The 20115-nt window shown below is 40.7% G+C and overlaps 1 protein-coding gene across 7 annotated transcripts in view; it reads right to left on the bottom strand.

Moving 5' to 3' along the window:
• The window catches only part of PAPPA2 (pappalysin 2), a 472610-nt gene that overhangs the window by 33840 nt on the left and 418655 nt on the right, over positions 1-20115 (bottom strand). For all 7 annotated transcript variants that reach the window (XM_079905559.1, XM_079905558.1, XM_079905561.1 and 4 more), the window contains 3 exons: positions 18915-19050; positions 16689-16798; positions 6488-6559 (listed from right to left, as the gene is read on the bottom strand). In XM_079905559.1, coding sequence (XP_079761685.1) covers positions 6488-6559; positions 16689-16798; positions 18915-19050 — 318 coding nt within the window. The remainder of the gene's footprint in view (positions 1-6487; positions 6560-16688; positions 16799-18914; positions 19051-20115) is intronic.

The raw sequence follows: 20115 nt of genomic DNA on the forward strand, positions 1-20115 counted from the left end.
TTTCTGAAAAAAACAAATTCTTGGACTCCACACAAGACTTGATATGTAAAAATTGGGAGGGAGGGGCAGAACCTAAGAATCTACATTCAAAAAATAAGCACTCCAAGTAATTCTTAAGCACACTTTAAAAACAAAAACAAAAAGAAAAAACTATCAGCAGAGTCCACTGCCCATGTGAAATGAGTAAAGACAGGGTGTGGCCAGAATAAGTCTTGAGTTTTCCACTGGATGGACCATCCCAGTTCAGCACAATCTACAGTAGTGATCCAACATGTGGTCAACTCCTTAGGTGTCTTCTTAAATTAGGGGTATATCGTTTGGACTAGAATGACACACCTGCTAAATTTAAAAAGTGATTTCTCCTTTATCTCTTTGACCAATCATTCTGTCACAAAACATCACACTGAAAAGGAGAGTATATCCCTTATAAATACAGGACTTAGAGAAGTTTGTCCCAGAAGTCTTCCTAGTAGAAAAACCAAGCTTGCAGGCCCACAGGCTTTATTGTTCAACCCCCTTTTCTTTTAAAATGGTACATGCTACATAGCTTTACTTTCAGTCTTCTGTAAGCTCCTTATTCCTTTGAGAACATCAAAATGATTGGACAGGGACTCCAAAGAGTCTTACTAAGCAATTCTTTACCTAATCTTCTTCCAGATCAGCTTGGCCTCTCACTCTCTTAATGTATATGCACCTGCATATGTATTTCCTGCCACTGTCTTAGAATAATAGATAGTGGGAAGAAGCATTAATTTTTCGGTGAGTAACAGAAGTCACTCAGTATGACTGATAAATGAGATTCAATTAATGTTTACTGAACATTCATACAATAGGCGCTTGCTCGTCCTTTATCATGTTCTGACTCTCATATCCACCCTTTCTTAGTCTGAGTTCTCTCTTGCCAGCTAGAACCAGGAGGATGGAAGAAAAACCAAAAGCAGAACTGACCTTGGACTGAAGCCAAGGAAGGACGGTGCCAACAGATTTCCAAAATGCAACCCATCCAGTGAGTAAGAAATCAAAGCTAACCAGTAAAGCCACAAATCTTAACAGAAAGATCAAAATCTATGCAGAAGGCAAAAATCCCCAGAAACAAGGGATATTTCCAGTTATTCCTGAAAAATCAGCATGACTCACATTCTCCCGAGGTATGACCTCTTCAAAGGCTCCCAAACGACACACCCCTGGGTGCATCTCCACAGTTTTCTGAATCAGGTATCTGACGAACAAGTTTAAAGGATAAATTGTATCCACCTGATTTTAAAGCTGAGGAGCTTAAATTCAGAGATGTTAACAGACTTGCCCAAGGAAACATGTACTAAGGGATGGAACTGAGGTTCAAGCCTGCCTCAGGACCCCTGACAGCCTTCCTCTGGCTCCTCTGGGTTGCCCCTGTTGCAAAGCTTTCTGATTCTATGCATGGCAGGGTTGTAATTCTCTCCTTCACCTTCTACTCCTTCCCTACCTTTCCTTCCACTGTGCTGCTCCTCAGAAATCCAATATAATCGTTCTCAATTCGAGACTTTCAAAGTCAAAGGTCTACCTTCAACTCTCTCTCCCTGCCTTTAGAGGGGTAGAAGCAGGTATCATTGAAGAATTAGGTCTGTGTTTTTCAAAGGAATAAAACACATCCTACAACTCAGAAGCTCACAGACTGTAGGAAGGACAGACCTGTCATATAATCTTGAAATAATGTGATAAGTGAGAAGACAGGCATTTACAAGGGTATGTATAAGAATTTATAGGAGAAATAGTAGCATGTTCAGAGAGACTTACTTGAAATACCCAAAAAAATCTTTAAAAGTTTTCTAAATTTTATTGGAAGCCTCAATAACATCAATTAACCATGGCCACCTGCAGTATATAATACTCATAAAGATATAAATTGGGTGTGAGTGGACTCTTTCTTGATTCTTAATATGTACATATTGTTTCAATAAGAGCCCATCCTTACATAGTGATGTATATCGTTCCTTAGGCAATACCACTACGAATATGTTATATTATTTGGCAATTTACATAGCACCTTAACATCAGTTATTTCACTTGACTCTCACAGGAGTTTTGAGAGAAAGCCAGACAGATACAACACATAGCTAAAAGGGTAGACTCAGAATTTGAACCTAATTCTTCTGACATCATTCCACCTCCGTCCTCCTCCACAGCTGCCCCCACTTTTTTTTTTTTTTTTGAAAAAGCACAACTCTACAAGAACCTTCAAAATGTTAAAGAGAGAATTATCAGAAACTGTAATCCAAAATGGGGGGCTGCTGACAAGCACAACAAACTTGTAAGAAATACGTGCTCACAGAAAAAGCAGAACCAAAATGTAGGTTGATGGGCACTCAATTTTAATCATCCTACAGGAAGGAAATTAGTCATTTCTATGCAAAAGGAGGCTGGAAGTGTGGTCTTTATTTCCAGCTGCATTCCCTAGAGAACAAGATGTTCTTAGTTTAATGGAACCTAGGACTGTAGACTTTGTTAGAATTAATAAATATGACTTTTTGGAAGGAAGGAAGGAAGGAAGGAAGGAAGGAAGGAAGGAAGGAAGGAAGGAAGGAAGGAAGGGAGGGAGGGAGGGAGGGAGGGAGGGAGGGAGGGAGGGAGGGAGGAGGGAGGGAGGGAGGAGGGAGGGAAGAAGGAAGGAAAAAGAAGATAACACATATGATCTGATGGTATAATGTGTTCATTGACGGAGTGAACGCTCACTTCAATTATCACCCCACAAAATGAGGACAACCCTCCCTGCTACCCGCCCCCCCCATACTGGGAAAAGAGTGTACTCAATTGGCCAAGCACTGGCAGAATAAGTCTTTGTTTTCTACACAGTTATCATTGACTATTTGTGTGCTTGTCTATAATTTTAATGGGCACAGGTCTGGGATAAGGTTAACAATTAGGAAACTAATGCAATAGCCCAGGTGAGAGCTGTTGAGGCCCCAGTGAGGGCAACAGGAGGAATGAGTAGAGCTCCTCATGACCGATTAGATTCAGCAGCTGTCTCCAAGTGATTTGCAAATTGTGGAGCTCAGAGGGTCTCCAGGGAATGGTCTGTTCCCCTTTCTTCCTTTGTTCTTTCCCTTTTCCCATCTTCAGAGTTTGCATCTAACCACGTTGAGGCCACCCAGCAACTCTGCCCTGCCTTCTGCTGCACTCATTCAGTAAGCATTCATAGAGTGGTTAATAGTGCATAACTACCCTATAAGCATCTACTATGGACCCGGAATGGCATGATGCTTAAACATTTATGTCCATTATCACATTAATCCCTCATCACAACTCCTTAAAATGGCTGTGTTGCCCCCACTTCCCAATACAGATTAAGACACAAAGGCTTACACCACTCAGCTGACCCAGGATTTGAACCTGTATTTGTTTAACTTCAGAACTTCTCCACCAACCAAATTACCACTCCCTGCCTGTTTGCAAATTACAAAAGAAATAGAAAATACAAGGAGTGTCTGGGTCAAGAAGGTGAAACACAAGAATCAACTAGAAATATAGAATTTAAGGCATGAACAGGTTTGGACTCCAGATACGTGGTACATGCGTGCTCCTGAGAAAATGGGAGCGTAAGTGACCACGAGAAGATGGCATTATTTACATAAGATGTTTCAGAGGGAACCTTCAGTGCTGTCTCTTAAAGAAAAGTGAGAGGCATAGCTATTGGAGAATTGAAGGCTAAAACTCTGTGGCCAAGGGGATAGGACACAAACAGAGGTGCAGAAGTGACACAACACAGGCGTGAAGTGGGACAGTGAGGGGATTGGTTCAATGCCTCGGCGTACTGAGACCAATAAAGAATGATGTACTTCACTCTTGTGAGGTTGAATGTCTTAAGGGGACATCTTAGAATTCAATTCGCTATTGGAAAGCCAAAAAAGAAAACCCTTTTTAGACACTGGGGTACAAAGTATCAGATTTCTGTGCCTCACGTTTTAAAACTTGCTCTCACCCACCTAACCCTCTTCGGTTCATCTTGCATCCAGGTCTGTTTTCTCTCCGTCTGTCTCTGACACTCTTTGGTTCTCCCTAATATATTTAGCTGACTTTTTTCCAGTAAAGAACTAAGTGTCTGCCAAGTTGCCCCTAGAACAGGCCAGTTTCAGCCGCTCTTGTCCTTTCTTTTCCATCCTCGCCCTCCCTCTCTGCATTTCTTACTACTTATTCCTTCAGAATTGTTTCTACTTCTCCCCATGCGCCCCACTCTGCACAATTCCTTTTCCCTTTCTACGGGTATTGATTCTTCTTCTTTGTTCCTCCCGTCCACCCCTCTAAGGTTTTTTTTTCTCTTCCTAGCCTTTGCTGGGAAACAGGAAGCAAAATCATGTCCTGTCAGATCTTGTCCTACCCAGAGAGTCTCGGGAAATACCGTAGAATAATCAGAATGTGAATGAATAATGTAGGCTAAAATGATTCCTAGACAAAGAAGCTTCAAATTAGAGATGCATAGTCTAGGAACCTTCTTGTCTGCTCCCATAGTGACCAGAACGGTGGTTTGCAAACTTAAGCCGTCTTCAGAATCTCCTGGAGCCCTTGTTAAAACACAGATGGCTGATCCCCACCCCTAGAGTCTCTGATTCAGTAAGTCTGGGATGGGGCCTGAGAATGTGCATTTTTAACAGGTTCCCAGGTGATGCCACTTGTTCTGGTCCAGGGGCCATGCTTTGAGAAGCCCTGGAGTGTGGGTACCAACAGGTGTGTGGCAGTCAAGCCTCAGCTGTGTGTGATAGCAGCTGGGCAGAGGGGTCATAAGAGGGAATGAAGGTTTGTTCCTTGTCACGCCAACAAAGGGGCTGAAAGAAGCCTGGGAAGCTCTGGATAAGGGATCCAGAGCATGTGCTGGGGTGTAGCACAGAGGGAGGACAAATGGGGAAAGCTCTGTGTTGTAACCTCCTGGGAAACACCGAAGCCAGCTCCAAGCCCTGCCATCCACCCTCCCTCTTGCGATCATGCCTGGAAGCCACAGAAGGGAATTCTCAGGATCCCTTTGATCTCGCCAAAGTTCTCGAATCCTCTGTCTGTTTATCTCCTTCCTTCCCTGGCCTCCTCGTCCCCCTTGCTACCCCCTGCCCAGTGGATGAGTCACTCACTCCCCTCCCCACCCCACTGCCATCTGTTTTTCTAATGATGGCAGAAGATGAGCTGTTTTGTTGGCCCACACCATAACAAAGCACACTCCATGCTAGCATTTTTCCTGATGCACTCTCAGGAAGCTATTTTATTGGTATCATTTCCCCACCCAGTTTTCCCTTTGTCTGAAACCCCACAATTTTCCCCTCTTTGGCCTCATGTAGATCCCAGTTTCCCAGAATTAGATACAAGAAACAGGGATACAGGAGAATCCAGGGACTAACAGGCATGTGGGTTGGGTGTGTATGTGGGGGGAGGGTGCTGGAAGTCAAGGGCAAGTTAAACAGCTCTCTCTAGCGCACTAGGCACAGCCAGAATTATTGAGCATTGCTGCTAAGTGGCTTAATTACTTCCAGTGAAAGACTTTGATGACAAAGCCTAACTCTAGCCTGAGACTACAGTATTTGTATCTGCTACTGGCTATTCCCAGGGTGAGAGGGCTTAAATGGTGTGTGTGTGTGTGTGTGTGTGTGTGTGTGTGTGTGTGTAATATCTCCCATGTCAGGATTCCTGGGTCAATCTCCCTCAGCAAGGCTCTGCCTCATTCTTGACTCTTTCTTGCAAAAACTCCTCTTAATCTAGTGAAGGAATTCACATCCCCCTGAGTCCCCCACTGCTAGGGGAATGCCTTGTGTGAGAAGTAAACAGGATTCCTTGAGGCAGTAAAGGTCTAGTTCGGGTTAATCAACAGTGGACTACAGGACCTCCTCAGAGGTAGGAAACAGAGATGCCTGCATGACCCAGGCAGTTGATGTCAATGAGAGAAGCCCAGTAGGTGAGCAGCTAATTGTGCCCACGGTTGTCAGATATTCTTGTTTTTTTTTGCACAAAGAGTTTTATATTTATTTTTACTTGGGTGTGTGTGTGTGTGTGTGTGTGTGTGTGTGTGTGTGTGTGTGTGTGTGTGTGTGTAAAGTTACATACACACATATGAATTTTACGTGAAAATCCCAATTTTCAAGCATTAGCAACCAAAACAAAATTGTTTTTAGACACTGAGCTGGCCAAACCCCTGTCTGTGGGCCACTGATCTGCAAAACTCTGATCTAACTAAACTCCAGTGAGGCCCGGTTAGAGAATCCCCAAACCATAAATAATTCTGACTTGCTTTTAACTTTTATTAAGTCATTTAAAATGGAACCCTGGAGATTTTGTTAAAATTAAAAAAAAAAGGCAACATCAGAAATCCTAGTATCTGTAATTTGGGGATTGTGGAGCTAAATTTAAGAGATTACACGAAGGACATAGGATCTGGGAAAGGGCAGATACTGAAGCAGAAGGACGCAAGTCTCCATAAGGTGAGCAGAACAGAGAGCTCTGGTCTGCGTCTGGGGGAGGGGAGGTGGCTTACCTCACACGACTGGATGCAGTGGATCAGGAGGGGGTCTGGGTGCCACTGACGCCGCCCGGTGCACACGATGCTCTGAAGGGGAAGACGGAAAGAACAGAAAACAAAAGCAAAGACACCTCGTCAGTGAGAGAAGGGGCAAATCCTGAGCTTACCCCACTAGCCCAACCCCTTCCCTGAGGAGCAAGCCCCAGCTGTGCTGCATGAAGAGGTCCTAGGCCATAGTCTGGTCTTTCCCGTGGAACTGCTAATTCTGCCAGGTGAAGCCAAGGGGGAATCTCTTAATGGAGGGAATCTTTCATTCTCTTCATCATCTTCACCCCCCATGAGCTATCAAATCCAGAATGGTGTAGGTGTGGTTAAAAACAGCATCCTCAATACTAAAATGACTTTAATTTGGCTCTAGGCATAATATTGGTTCCATTTGTTTTGAAATTTTAAATAAAGTTACAAGAAATTGTGAGATGGCTTGTGTTCATCAGGGAAGACCATGGAGTTTTAAAGGCTGAGAAATAGAGCTTCATAAGAAGAGTCTTGAACTAAAAATGGATCTCAGGAATCCTAGATCACAAGATGTGAGTGCCCAAGCAAGGAGTGGGGGCCAAACTGCACTCTCTGCAACTCCTGTTAGCACCATTTATGCCCTCCTTGTGGGAAATAAAAGAGGGTCTACGCACTGGACAAATAGGCTTAATGTGAAACCACCAGGACTCAAAATGGCACCAACATTAAGATGGTGAGAGTGTGAAAATGTGTCTGTGTTAAAACACTGGTGACCTTCTCTGACCATTGACCAGGGCCCAATGACCATTTCCTGATGTGCCTTTAAACAAGTAGTCATCTACTCTTTATGAATAATAATAACTCATTTTCATGGAGTTTTTTCTCTTTTAATTTTTGTATTTAAAGATTTCAAAAGATACACTTCAGGAAAAGAGAAAGTCCCAAAAGATGTTTCAAAGAGAAAAAGAAGTTCTCTTTATAACCTGCTACCAATCCACCCATTTGTGGACTTTCATACTCACATTTTAAATTCAGTACAATAGAAATTCAGGGAAACCAGAAGAAAAATGATGCATTGTGAGATATGAGTTTTACATAAAACAGCACTCCAGTAATTGAAAATTATACATTCTAGAATGCTAAGACTGTACAATGATCAGATTGGAGACATTTGCATATATTAAGCTGTAGGTATATGAGTATATACCTCAGAGTCAGTTATGCAAATGCGCATCTGCAGTATTTTTCTGGAGTTACATTACTATAAACTAAAAGTCCTCCTTCACAGTTTCCCTAAAGAGGCAATAAATACTGTAAACCCTAAAAAATTTTTTTGATATTCAAAACTCTATACTGTAATAATGTAGAAGGCGACTTTGCTTAAATTATCATTGCAAAGACACAGACCTACTAGAGAATGGACTTGAGGATATGGGGAGGGGGAAGGGTAAGCTGTGACAAAGTGAGAGAGTGGCATGGACACATATACACTACCAAACGTAAAATAGATAGCTAGTGGGAAGCAGCCGCATAGCACAAGCAGATCAGCTCCATGCTTTGTGACCACCTAGAGGGATAGGATAGGGAGGGTGGGAGGGAGGGAGGGAGACGCAAGAGGGAAGAGATATGGGAACATATGTATATGTATAACTGATTCACTTTGTTATAAAGCAGAAACTAGCACACTATTGTAAAGCAATTATACTCCAATAAAGGTGTAAAAAATAAATAAATAAATAAAAATATCATTGCGCTAAAAAAGAAAAAAAGAATTATCAAATATATACAGTCATTCCTTGATACCCACAGGGGGTTGGTTCCAGGACCCCCACGGATGCCAAAATCCAAGGCTCCTCAATCCCTTATATAAAATGACATACTATTTGCATATAACATCCTATTTATACTTTAAATCATCTCTAGATTACTTATAATACCTAATACAATGTAAAAGCTATGGAGATGGCTGTAAATACAATGTAAATGCTATGGAAATAGTTGCCTGAAAGCAGCAAATTCAGCTTTTTGGAACTTTCTGGATTTTTCTTTTTTTTCTGAATGTTTTGTTACCAGATAATGGTAATGGCAAAATGCAGTAATTTGAACGCTTGAAATGCAAATACATGGCAACTTTATTCCTTCTCATGCACTGAATCCACTAAGGGCCCCCAGTCCCCACCCTAGTCAGTCAGTCATTCAATTCAGACTAAATGTAGCACTCACTACGACCCAGTTTCCTCAGGGAGCAAGAGGGATCTGAAGATCCACCAGTCCTGTCACTGCCCTCAAAGAACTCAAAGTCTATGGGGGGAGGTAGCTGGAAGTACATCAATTCCTCCACATGAAGGGGAACTTAGCCTCAGCACCCTCACATGACGACCACAGCCAGAACTTGCCAGAACACTCTGAACTGACTGGATCAGTTTCCCTTATGCCCTTCATACCTTCTACTCCATCCACCACCTTTCTACATGCAGGAGTGTTGATCTTCTAATACTTGAGAAATTCTAAAAATACATTGCAAAGGAAAAAAGCAAACAAAAGAAAAAAAACCTAAAAGAAAGAAAGAAAGAAAAAGAGTCTGTCTGTATTTACTTTTAATTCTTTTTCTCCAGTGCTCTTTTTTTTAACCACAGACGCTTTTGGTTTTCTTTTGTGACCATCTCTCCAGATTAATGTTCTGTGGAACTCACTTTAGGAAATGCTACTCAATAGTTATCTGATGGAAACAATACATGTGCATTTTTTTTCACATAACAGCTTCTTCATTTTGCTCTGCTGAAGCAAATTGCAACTACCATTTATTGTGAAATTTGTGATAGCTCTCTTTCCAGTCTTTTTTTCATCACTGTTCCATTTGTAGTACCAGCCTCTACATCTCTACTCTGCATCAGTAGTGGGCCTCCATTTTATTTTATATATATATATATTTTTAACATCTTTATTGGAGTATAATTGCTTTACAATGGTGTGTTAGTTTCTGCTTTATAACAAAGTGAATCCGCTATACATATACATCCTCCAGTGCTCTTTTCTCTTATTATTTCCAATTTATTTTTTACACCTTTGTTGTTTTTTTTGTGGATGCACCATGTAGCTTGTGGGATCTCAGTTCCCCAACCAGGGATTGAATCTGGGCCACAAGCCCAGAATCCTAACCACTAGGCCACCAGGGAACTCCCCTACATCTTTGTATTTTTATGTAATTTAATTTTATTATTATGTGATACATGTTCACAGTATAAAATCTAAAAAGCATAAAAGGATACACAACTACTCAATTAAAAGGATACACAACTACTCCCCAACTACTCAATTTCCTGCATACTATTTTTAGTTCTTTTTTATGTCATTACAGATAGTCTATGAACATACATACATATATAAAATTATTTATTTCCTCACACAAAGTATGAAATACTATAATTTTATTTAGTGCTTTAGTTTATTGTTGTGTGACTGTCTAACTTTATTTTACTTCATAGTATTTCTTGGTGTTCTGTTCATTTGATGGTATACGGATTGCTGCATTCTACTGACTGCATATCATTCCATTTCATGGATGTACCTTAATTTACTTAATCAGACCCATATTAATGGATATTCAAGTCATTTTCAGTCTTTTGCTCTAACAAACAAAGCCTATGTATAAATCATTTCATACATGTGCAACTACATCTGTTCAATAAGCTCACGATAGTGGGATTGGCAATACCCATCTCAATGAATTTTTTAATATTCTATAATTCAGTCTTAAGACTAATTCAGACTGGCAACCTCCTTGATCTCTGTACAGATTACAAAAGTTTCTGGTAACTGTGTCATATACCTTCCTAGACTGCAAAATCCTTGGGAATAGGGACTGTCTCCGACTCACACATCTTATTTCAGTGACTTAGAGAGAGACAAGGTTCAACAAGTACTTGTCAACCGTTAAATAGGTTGTTGTACCTTTAGGTTTCTTCTTTATCTTCTGGCCTATGAAAGTCACTCATCTCATATGAAAAGATCTGCATATAGAATTAATTGAATAACTACTTACTGATCAAAATTGGAGGAAAATTTTAAATGTTTTTCAGATCCTACATTTTATGGGCACATTTGTGGTAGTGAGGTGAAAGAGGAAAGTGAAATGGGAGGAAAACTAGCGAGAAGTTGGCATAGAAGGGCTAGCTCCTGGTGAGGTGTGTTAAATTAATTAAACAAGGAGGCCATTACACTGAGGTGGCTCTAATGCCACGGTGGCCGGTGGAAGCAAAGCAGAATCTAAGCCTGTCAATGTCTCAAGGTTATGAAATTGAAACCAAAGGGCAATCAATCATGAACAACCAACTTGGCTTTAAGCTATAACCAATCAATAATGTCCTTACTTTGCTTCTGCCTTTTCTCTATAATCAAGTCTCTCCCCAGCTGCTGTTGGTGGAGTACTCCTAAACCCAGTATGGCACTACCCGATTTGAATTGTTTTTTGCTCAGATAAACTCTTAAAATATTTAATATGCCTCAGTTTATCGTTTAACAGTTCAATATGATTTTCTTATTTTCTGGAATGTTTTTGACAAATTATAATCCTATATATTACATTTGAAAAGCTATAGAGAATAATTGAAAAAACAACCTTATATCCTCTGCCCAGCTTTATCAAATCATAACACTTTGTTTTATCTGCTTCCAGAGTCTGTCACTAGAGATTCAATTAATGTCCCTTGTATATGTCCCTCCAACATCATTCTCCTTCCATCCTCCCTATTAATAACAACTATTCTGAATTTTAAAATTATTATTTCTATACATTTGTATATAATTGTAACTATAGTTGTTATACTATTAGCAAGCCACTTCTCAGATGAATCAATTGTGAAAACTAAGGGCCAAAGATTTGTTTTAAACTTTTCAAGAAGAAAAAGTTCATGAGAAAACCAGTTTAAAGATTTCCTCTTGGTTGGACTGTTTTAAAATTTTTTAAAAAACAAGGGAAAAAAGAGAAGAAAGGAAGAACAAAGGGAGAGCAGAGGTGGGAAAGGAGAAGATGGGGTGGGGGAGAAAGGAGTGGGGAGAAGGAGAGGGGGAGAGAGAGAGAGAGAGAAGGGAGGGAGGAAAGAGGGAAAGAAAACCAGTTAAGGGTTATTAGGATGGTCATAGGGCTGTATGAAGGCTGTTGCCTGGTTAAATGTGTTGTTAAAGGTCACAAGACTGATGGTTAGCCAACATTAAGGTCTAATACAAAATTGCTCAATTGTTTTTTATCAGGAATAGTTACTTGACAGAATGGGCTACTAATCACATCAGATCACAAAGTTCTGCTCCTTGCCCAGGTTTGTGGTGATCTCCTTATTACCATATATGTATGCAGCCCTAAATAAGATACAGCACTATTTTGCATATTTATTTTTGGACCATAGTACATTACCCTGCAATATACTTTGTGGTTATTCTTCCCCCATCCTCCAAGACACTCTTGTCTACTCTTCTCTAGAGAAGAGGGAATTGATGCCTGAGACTTACTCAAGCAGAGAGGGAACAATGCCACGTTTTAAACAGATGAAAAAGAAGATTTTTTCATGACTCATGTCTGAGGGATTTGTTCTCCCGTGATGTGTGGCAAGCGTCATTGGAGCTGTTACACACAATTGCACCCATCAAGAGGACACTCGGGGTGGGGGGGAGGGGGAGGATTAGGAGATGAGGGGACAGACTGGAGGGTGAGACCAGAAAGTGGGAAACTGTGGCTATTATCTTCTTTTTTTCCTCCTGCTTTTCTCTTCCTCTTAAAACATTTTGGTTATATTTAAGGAATTATTAATCCTTTGGGGACCAACTTGGGAAAACAAAGTCAGAAATTATAAGGTTTGTTTTGACTGAGCCATTCTGTTGAAGAGCTGGGGAGTTGAGAGAGGGATTCCATGCAGTGTTGAGAACTTTGCAAACCTAACGTGTGTAGCCACAGGAAAATCTCATTAATTTGGACCTCACTAATTCCTAATTAGGATATACTAAAAAAAAAAAAGGAAAAAAGGATTATGCAATCTGGGAAAACTGAATTTATGAAGCAGACTAATAGGGAAATGAGATGTTATGATGGATACTTTTGTATTTCAGAAAGAAACATTTTCAAATACAGTTTAGAAAAACTCGTTTACATGCAAACAACTGCCTTATTATGTGCAAAAAAAAAAAATCTCTCCATGAAATCTGGTTCTCAAAAGACCACTTCTTTATAAGGTAAGTCAAAATGTCAATTTTCCTATTTTAAACAGGAAAGTCGCAAGATATAATAAAACATTCTCTAGACACAGTGGTTAAGGACAATAATAAAAAATCAACCTTACATAGGCTTTCTGGAAAAATCCAAAGGTTTGCCATGAGAAATGGCTCTGTGGAGGTGGGAGGCACTGTCTTCTTCGAGCTCTTTGGTTTCACACAGCAACCTCGCTCTGAGCAATGGGTGAAATGAATCATGCATTGAGGAAGACATAATTCCTACCCCCAAGACTCTTACAGTTTGGTGTTAGAATGACAGAAAAAAGGAAGAAAAGTGGAAAATGAAGAAGAGGAAAAGCAGGGATAAGAAAAACACTAAATGCTCTCAGCGGAAGTCCATGGGGAGCTCTTCCTACACCCTCAGCTCAGACCCTCTAGATATGAGCAATGGTACTGATTGGGCAGTTGGCTGTCTCCTGTCTGTCCCAGCTGCCAGTTTCCACTGCTCAGTCACCCTGACTAGCAGGGATTTATTTGACAGCCAAGAAGCCCTTTTGTTTGGCATCCTCTCTTTTGCAGGGGTATGTCTCTACTGATGCCATCACCATAGAAAGGTCTAAATCCCTGGGTGCAGTAGGTGAAGGAGGAAAACGCCATTACAACAACAAAGGCCCAGAAAGTCCATTTGGGAATTTCAAATCCTTACTTCATGTTTCCTACAGCCAGCATGCTCTTGAAACATTTAGAAATAATAGTATACATTCATCCTTACTCTCTTCTCAGTCTCATAACCAGAGCCGTTAGAAATTGCTTCTTCAGTCAGAGGTGTCCAATAGGAAGCACTGAATGGCCATTAATTGTCTTCCCAGCCCCATGTGCAAAAGGCACAGAAAAAACAAATGACCTACACACCTCTATCTACACACACTAACAAGCAAAGCGAAAAACTTATAGAACAATATTTTTCTTTCTTATAGATAGCAGGTGATATCTTTTCAGAGAGGCTGGAAATTTCCAAAGGTAAGATTTGTACTAAGTGAACTTAAATTCCATTTTTACATAATTCAGAACTCTGTGCTAGAAACTGTGCAAGACATTGCAAAAGTGTTATTTTGAATTTTTATAGCAACACTTCAAGATAGATAATACCATCCTCATTCTTGCTGATGAGCAGACAGAGGCTCCAACGGGTAAGTCATATAGTATTTGAACCCAGGAGGACCTCACTCTTCTTTTGACAATTGCCACTTTGAGTTGTTTTTCATCAAAACCCCAGACTACCTAAATCCTCAGAAATTCTTCCTTTAATGGAAAGTGTATTCTTCTAGGAGTCACGTATCATGTTCAGGAATAAAAACCAGTAGAACCCCCAGAGACAGGCACATAAATGTTATAGGAACCTAAAACGTATACTTGATCGTTCTTTAAAAACAAACTCTTTCACAACAAGGAAAAGCAGTATTATAGGGAAATATCGCTCTCAATTATTTTTGTTAGACTTCACGGGGAGGGAAGGGACATGTGGGAATGAGGAGGTTCTCATAGTTAGGGCAAGTGACTTGTTTTCTATTTGATAGGCAAACTAACCTAAACATACACCAGGGGGAAAAAAGACTACAGCCAACAGGGTGATTCAGGGGAAATGACTGAACTTGGAGTCAGAAAAGTTGGCTGCACTGCTCTCTCCATTTCTTGAAAGCTGTGCAACCTTGAACAGATAACCCGACAACATCTAATTTGTCAGTAAAATAAGGATAATAAAATCTTCCTTTCTTAGTTTATTGGTTTGTGAGAAGATTCAAATGAAATTTTAAATTTCCAAAATATATATATTATGTATATATACACAACTTTGAAAGCAATAAAGCGTTATCCAAATGTAAGATATCATTTTTATTACAAAGAATGAAGTCATTGGAAGCAGACTAGAGAAAATGATGCAATTTAATCCATTGCTCTGTAGTCTTGCCAGATACCAGGTATTTGAAGTATGGGAGATAGCAAGGGTTTACATGAAACAGGAGATCATCATTTACTAAACAAATGAGCCAGGCTCCAAATAGGTGTACTTGTACTTAAAATATTTATGTTGCCAGTATTTTAATAGCAGTGTTTCGCAAAGCATTACAGTGGAATTACCTGGGGTGCTTGTTAAAAAATGCACACCCCAAGGCATTGGCAGTCTCTCTAAAGGGGGGAACCCAAGTCTGCTCCCTTTACAAACTGCCCAAGTGATTCTGAAGAACACCAAAACTTAAGATTGAGTACAATATGGAACATCCTTCAAGATAAATCAATGTAAGTTACAAGGTTTTTACTCGAAGAAGACTTTCATTTAATACAACTGTTTTGGTGTATAAGGCATTTCTCCTTTTTTTGTGAGGACAAGCTTAGATTTCCCGCCCCTCAAGAGCCACTGAGTGCCACAAAATGGGACCATCTATGGTTGGGGCATAATCTCATCTCTGAGGACCTGGGTACATAAGGGCAATAACCTCATCATTATTTCCTTTGCTTCCACTGACTTCTTTTTCTTGACTAGACCATAGTCATGATAAATGCAGTGATACAAATGATAACATCTGGTGTTTAGTTTAAGAAGAAAATAAATTCTGCGTTTTCTTTCTGGGGTGGGCAACTTGAAATTGACAAGGACATAATTATACATAGCAGTATGAAGTTGCAGCAAGTGCTCCCAGTTTGAGGAGAAAATATATATTTACTTTCAAAGTAGAAAATGATGCTATAAAAATTTCTTTGCTTACTCAACCAACATTCATAAGACACCTACAATTTGCCCAGCATGAAAAAGGAACTAGGAATGTAAACATGAACAAAATGCTATGGAATAGAGGTAAATAAATAATAATGACTCCCCCGAAGGATGGTTGAGAAAGGGGAGGTAGTCAAAGGAGGCCTTCCTGACATTTGAGTAAAATTCTGAAGGAAGCAAAGGAGCAAGACATGAAGACACCCAGGAGAAGAGCATTCTAGGCAGAGGGAGCCACGGGGCAAAAGTCCTGAGGTGGGAGTGTGCCTGTTCAAGAATTAGCCAGGAGCCACTGTGGCAAGATTAGAGTAAGCCAAGGAAAGCATATGGGAGAGAAAGTCAGGAAGGTAAAGGTGGTCAAAGGAGGCCGTGGAACTGAGAACCCAGGATCCAGTGTGTGCGTGTTGAAATCAGTAAGAGTTATGCCAGGAATATCAGGTAAAGTGACTGCGAGCCAGGAGCTAAAGTGGTTAAAAAATCAGGGAAGGGAGTGAACTGAGGGTCAGAAGATGACAGCTGCACTGAGGGTGGTGAGTGCTTTATTCTGTTGGCATTAGATTCAAATGTGGGTGATTTCAGGGAGGAGGCAGGGAGAAGAGTTTGGAAGTGGCATTGAGGAGACAGGAGGACATCTGCTCCTCTCCCAGGCCTGGAGACAGGAGGGGTGTGAGAGAGAAAGTAGGAACCAGTGGACCCTGCAGGGAGGCAGAATCCTCAGGGTTTCAAATGAGGATGAAAACGAATGGAAAGCTCAGAGATGTGATGGATCTCGTTCATGACTGACTTTGAGTATCAGAGGGTCCAGAGAGGATCTGGGGGTTTAGAGAGAGTGGGAAATGGAGGCAGGAAAGGTAACTTTCCTTAGTTCCTCTAGTCATTCTCTCCCTGTTTTCAGTTTTATTTTCATCTTTTCTAATTTATCTTCCTATTTTTTTTATTAGTGGTAATTTTCTCTTTCAATTTCCTTCCTGTATTATCATTCTTTATGTCTCTGAGTCTTCCTTCTATATTATCTTTTAAACTTTCCTTTGGATATTGGTCATCTTTTTTCTCAAGCGTTTCTCTTTTTTCTTCTTGATTTTCAATCCTTCTCTCTAGGAATGATCCATGCGGTTGTTTGCTCTAAGGATGCTTTGAAAGCCTCTGAAATTACTCCAGGGAATGTGCTGCCGGTTGAGAACTGTTCAGCAGTCTTACATCCTCGGCACATAAAAATGATCCTTTCCTCACCTGGACTTTGACAGGTTCCATCCAGTGCTCCAGAGTGTCAGCAGTGACGTTCTCAGGAAGGATTACAGGATCGCTAGGGGGGATTATACACGACGGGGAACACACTGCACCTGAAGGAACAGAAATTTACAAAAGAGACTTGAACTTCCCACATCTCAGTCTTTTACATCTTGGAATCATTAGCTTTGATTTTTCTTTTTTATTTATTTATTTTTTTCTTTTCTGCTCACTTCTTTTCTAAATAAATAAATAAATAAATAAATTTGTTTATATATTTGGCTGTGCTGGGTCTTCGTTGCTGCACACGGGCTTTCTCTAGTTGCGGCGAGCGGGGGCTACTCTTCATTGTGGTGCTCAGGCTTCTCATTGCGGTGGTTTCTCTTGCTGTGGAGCACGGGCTCTAGGCGCGTGGGCTTCAGCAGTTGTGGCTCGCGGGCTCTAGAGCGCAGGCTCAGTAGTTGTGGCGCACGGGCTTTGTTGCTCCGCGGCATGTGGGATCTTCCCAGACCAGGGCTCGAACCCATGTCCCCTGCATTGGCAGGCGGATTCTTAACCACTGTGCCACCAGGGAAGTACAAAAACAATTGCTTTCTACGTTGTAGGTCACCTCATTAACATGGTCATAGGCAGGGTCGATACTCATCTACTGTGTACCTGTAGGGATATTCCTACACTAACTACTAAAAAGAGCCACTTCCGCAAGTTAACTCCCTTGGCCCAAGTGCCCTTTCTCCTTCTAGTCCAATATACCCCCTCCTCTGGAATCCCTGAATCTCTGTATGACTTAGCAATAAAAGCTTTAATTCCTGGTCTCATAGACCTCCAGTACCCCACTCCAGGACTCTGGCCAGCCAAAGTCTACCCGGATTTGTTGATGCCTTTTAAGTACTTTTAATACCATTTCTGCTCATATAATTTCCTGGAAGCTTATGATTGCAACATCTACTACCTAAGAATTTTACTAGCTGGGGAAGAAATGGCCCAGAAATCATGAAGGTGGATTTATAATGCCCGCTAGACTGAAGGTCATTACACAGGCAGCCAAGAAACCTATGTGATTAAAAGAGGAAACAAGGGGAAATCAGAAGCAGAGATTTTGGTCATGTGTTGGCCTTTTAAAGAAAAATCTTGCTTCATTTCTTTGTATGTGGCGTCTTAAGTATCTTCTAAAATTCTATTCAAAGAAGGCAGACTCTCAGGGTTCTCTATTTCCTCATCTAAAGATTTTGATGATCTCCAAGTTTCTTTTCAGCTCACACTTATTGTTTATAAGTTTTATTATAATGTTTTTTGCTGACTTGTATAATAACTCAAAGAGTTACATGACTCTTAAGGACTCTATATACGTGTGTGTGTGTGAGACATATTAATGTAAAAATTAGAGGGTGGGGAGATAAGAATTTTCTCACGAGACACCACACAAGGGGCATGGTCTCAGCATTCCGCTACTCCTTGCCTGACCTTAAGACTTCTCAGTGCAAAGAGCAACTTGAAGATGGTGAAGAACGTTCTCAGAAACTAACAAGCTTTCTCATTAACTCAAATGATACCTACTGGCATTACAAACGTTAGAATGACTTGGAAAATTACTCCTTGCTTGTACAATTCAAAACGTCGGGTTAATCTCACAAAGTTTTCCACAAACAGCATCCCTTTTCTATGATGCTTAAGTCCAGCCAGAGCAAATTTAAGTCAACTTGACTTTCAATCGGCCCTGGCCACAGAGACTTTTAATTTCAATGACTGCTTTAAGAAGTTACCCCTAGGTTCTGGAGCCTAATCCCCTGTACAGAAGGAATGGCTGCTGAGCCAGGCAAGCTAGGCAATTTCAAATTGTTCCTTGCAGGAACTCTCTGCTCCAGTAACAACAGCAGAGAGAATGGAGGAGGCGCCCAGCACATGCGTGGTGTGCGCCTACACATTTCCACCTTTCCTCTTAGAACTACTACTCCTGCCACAAATCAATCCACTTTTCAGCCTGCTGTGAAATGGGTAACGTGACCAGACACTATGCAAATGGTTCAGCAGCGGCAACAACATTACACATGAGTGGAGGAATAAAAAAAAAAAAAATTTGTCATAAATTTCATTTTTACTGAAGCAGCTAAGAGTCAACTTGAATTTCTATCCACTCCTCAGGGAGAACAATGGATCTGATTCAAGATCCAGCCAGTCCTAGTTAAGGATTACTTGGGAGCAGAAGTCAGCATCCCTTCCCAAACATACCAATCCTGTATCCCTGTTCACACTTGTACTCCACGAAATTCAGCTCCGAGGTGGGTGGTGGGCATTCCCCTTGCAGGTTCTCACATAACTTGAACTCCTCGGTCCACAGTCCCTCCTTCGTGCAGAGGATGGGATGCTAGAATATCAAAAGTTAAACATATGTACCTTATTGTTTTACTAACTTCTTTTAGAGTGGGGGAAAAGGTGGTCTGATTATAAATGGTAGTGTTCTCCAACTTCTAGAACCTGGACTAAAAGACAATATTGAGATAATAAACCATGTTGTTTCTGACCACCGCCTCCCCCCGCCTCCGCAAACAAAGTCAAGACAAGTTTTTGCTGTTTTGATGTGAAGGAATCATGAACAATTTTGTATTAATAAAATTCATTAACAATGTGTTTTCCTTTGGATGTAAGGATATGGTGAGCTATCAACAGTAGCCCATGTATTCTGAGATAGTTTTTGGAATTTTTTTCCCCAATGGTGTTGTTTTGCATTGATCCATTCATACTATCCCACAGATGCTGCTTGTGGCAAATGTCAGATTTTTTTCAATATGAGTTTGAGCCCGTAAAACTAATTCATAATTTTTCTGGAGGTGCTTTTTGCCTTTCTGCTTGAATGGAGACATCATAGATGCTTTTGATCTCACCGAAGTTCTAGTCCCTTTCTCCACATGTATGCTGGTTTGTGTAACTCTTGGCTTCACATCCCCAGCAATCACAAAGTATACTATAGGCAAACACAGAGAGTAGCACTAACTCACAAACCCCAAGAAAGTAAGATTTTAGAATTACAATAACTCTCCCTTCACCTGGCCAACTCCTTGACTCCTTAAACACTCAGTGCAAACAGATGTGTTGATTTCTAAGGGGTCTCATTTCATGGAGTATTCTTTTCAAATCTGTCCTGCAGTGTTTACCTTGGAGTACTGGACACTGAGATAAAGGCATGTTCCAGGAGAGCAGTCAAGGTCATTGATCTTTGCCTAGGAAGTCTGCTTAACTTCCTGTCTCGTGTATGTGTGTGGTACTTGAAAAGATTCTAAAATAAAATTGATTTTAGTCACATAACCGTGATAAGACTGTGGTTGTTGCTTGAGACCTCTCACGCCAAAATCCTAGGGAGAATAATAGTCAAACAGCGCGTTCGGCTTTGCCTTTGCTGAGGAATTCGTGTTTCTGTTCAGGACTCTGTTCT

Source organism: Stenella coeruleoalba, assembly GCF_951394435.1.
Source record: "Stenella coeruleoalba genome assembly, chromosome: 1".
Classification (NCBI taxonomy): domain Eukaryota; kingdom Metazoa; phylum Chordata; class Mammalia; order Artiodactyla; family Delphinidae; genus Stenella; species Stenella coeruleoalba.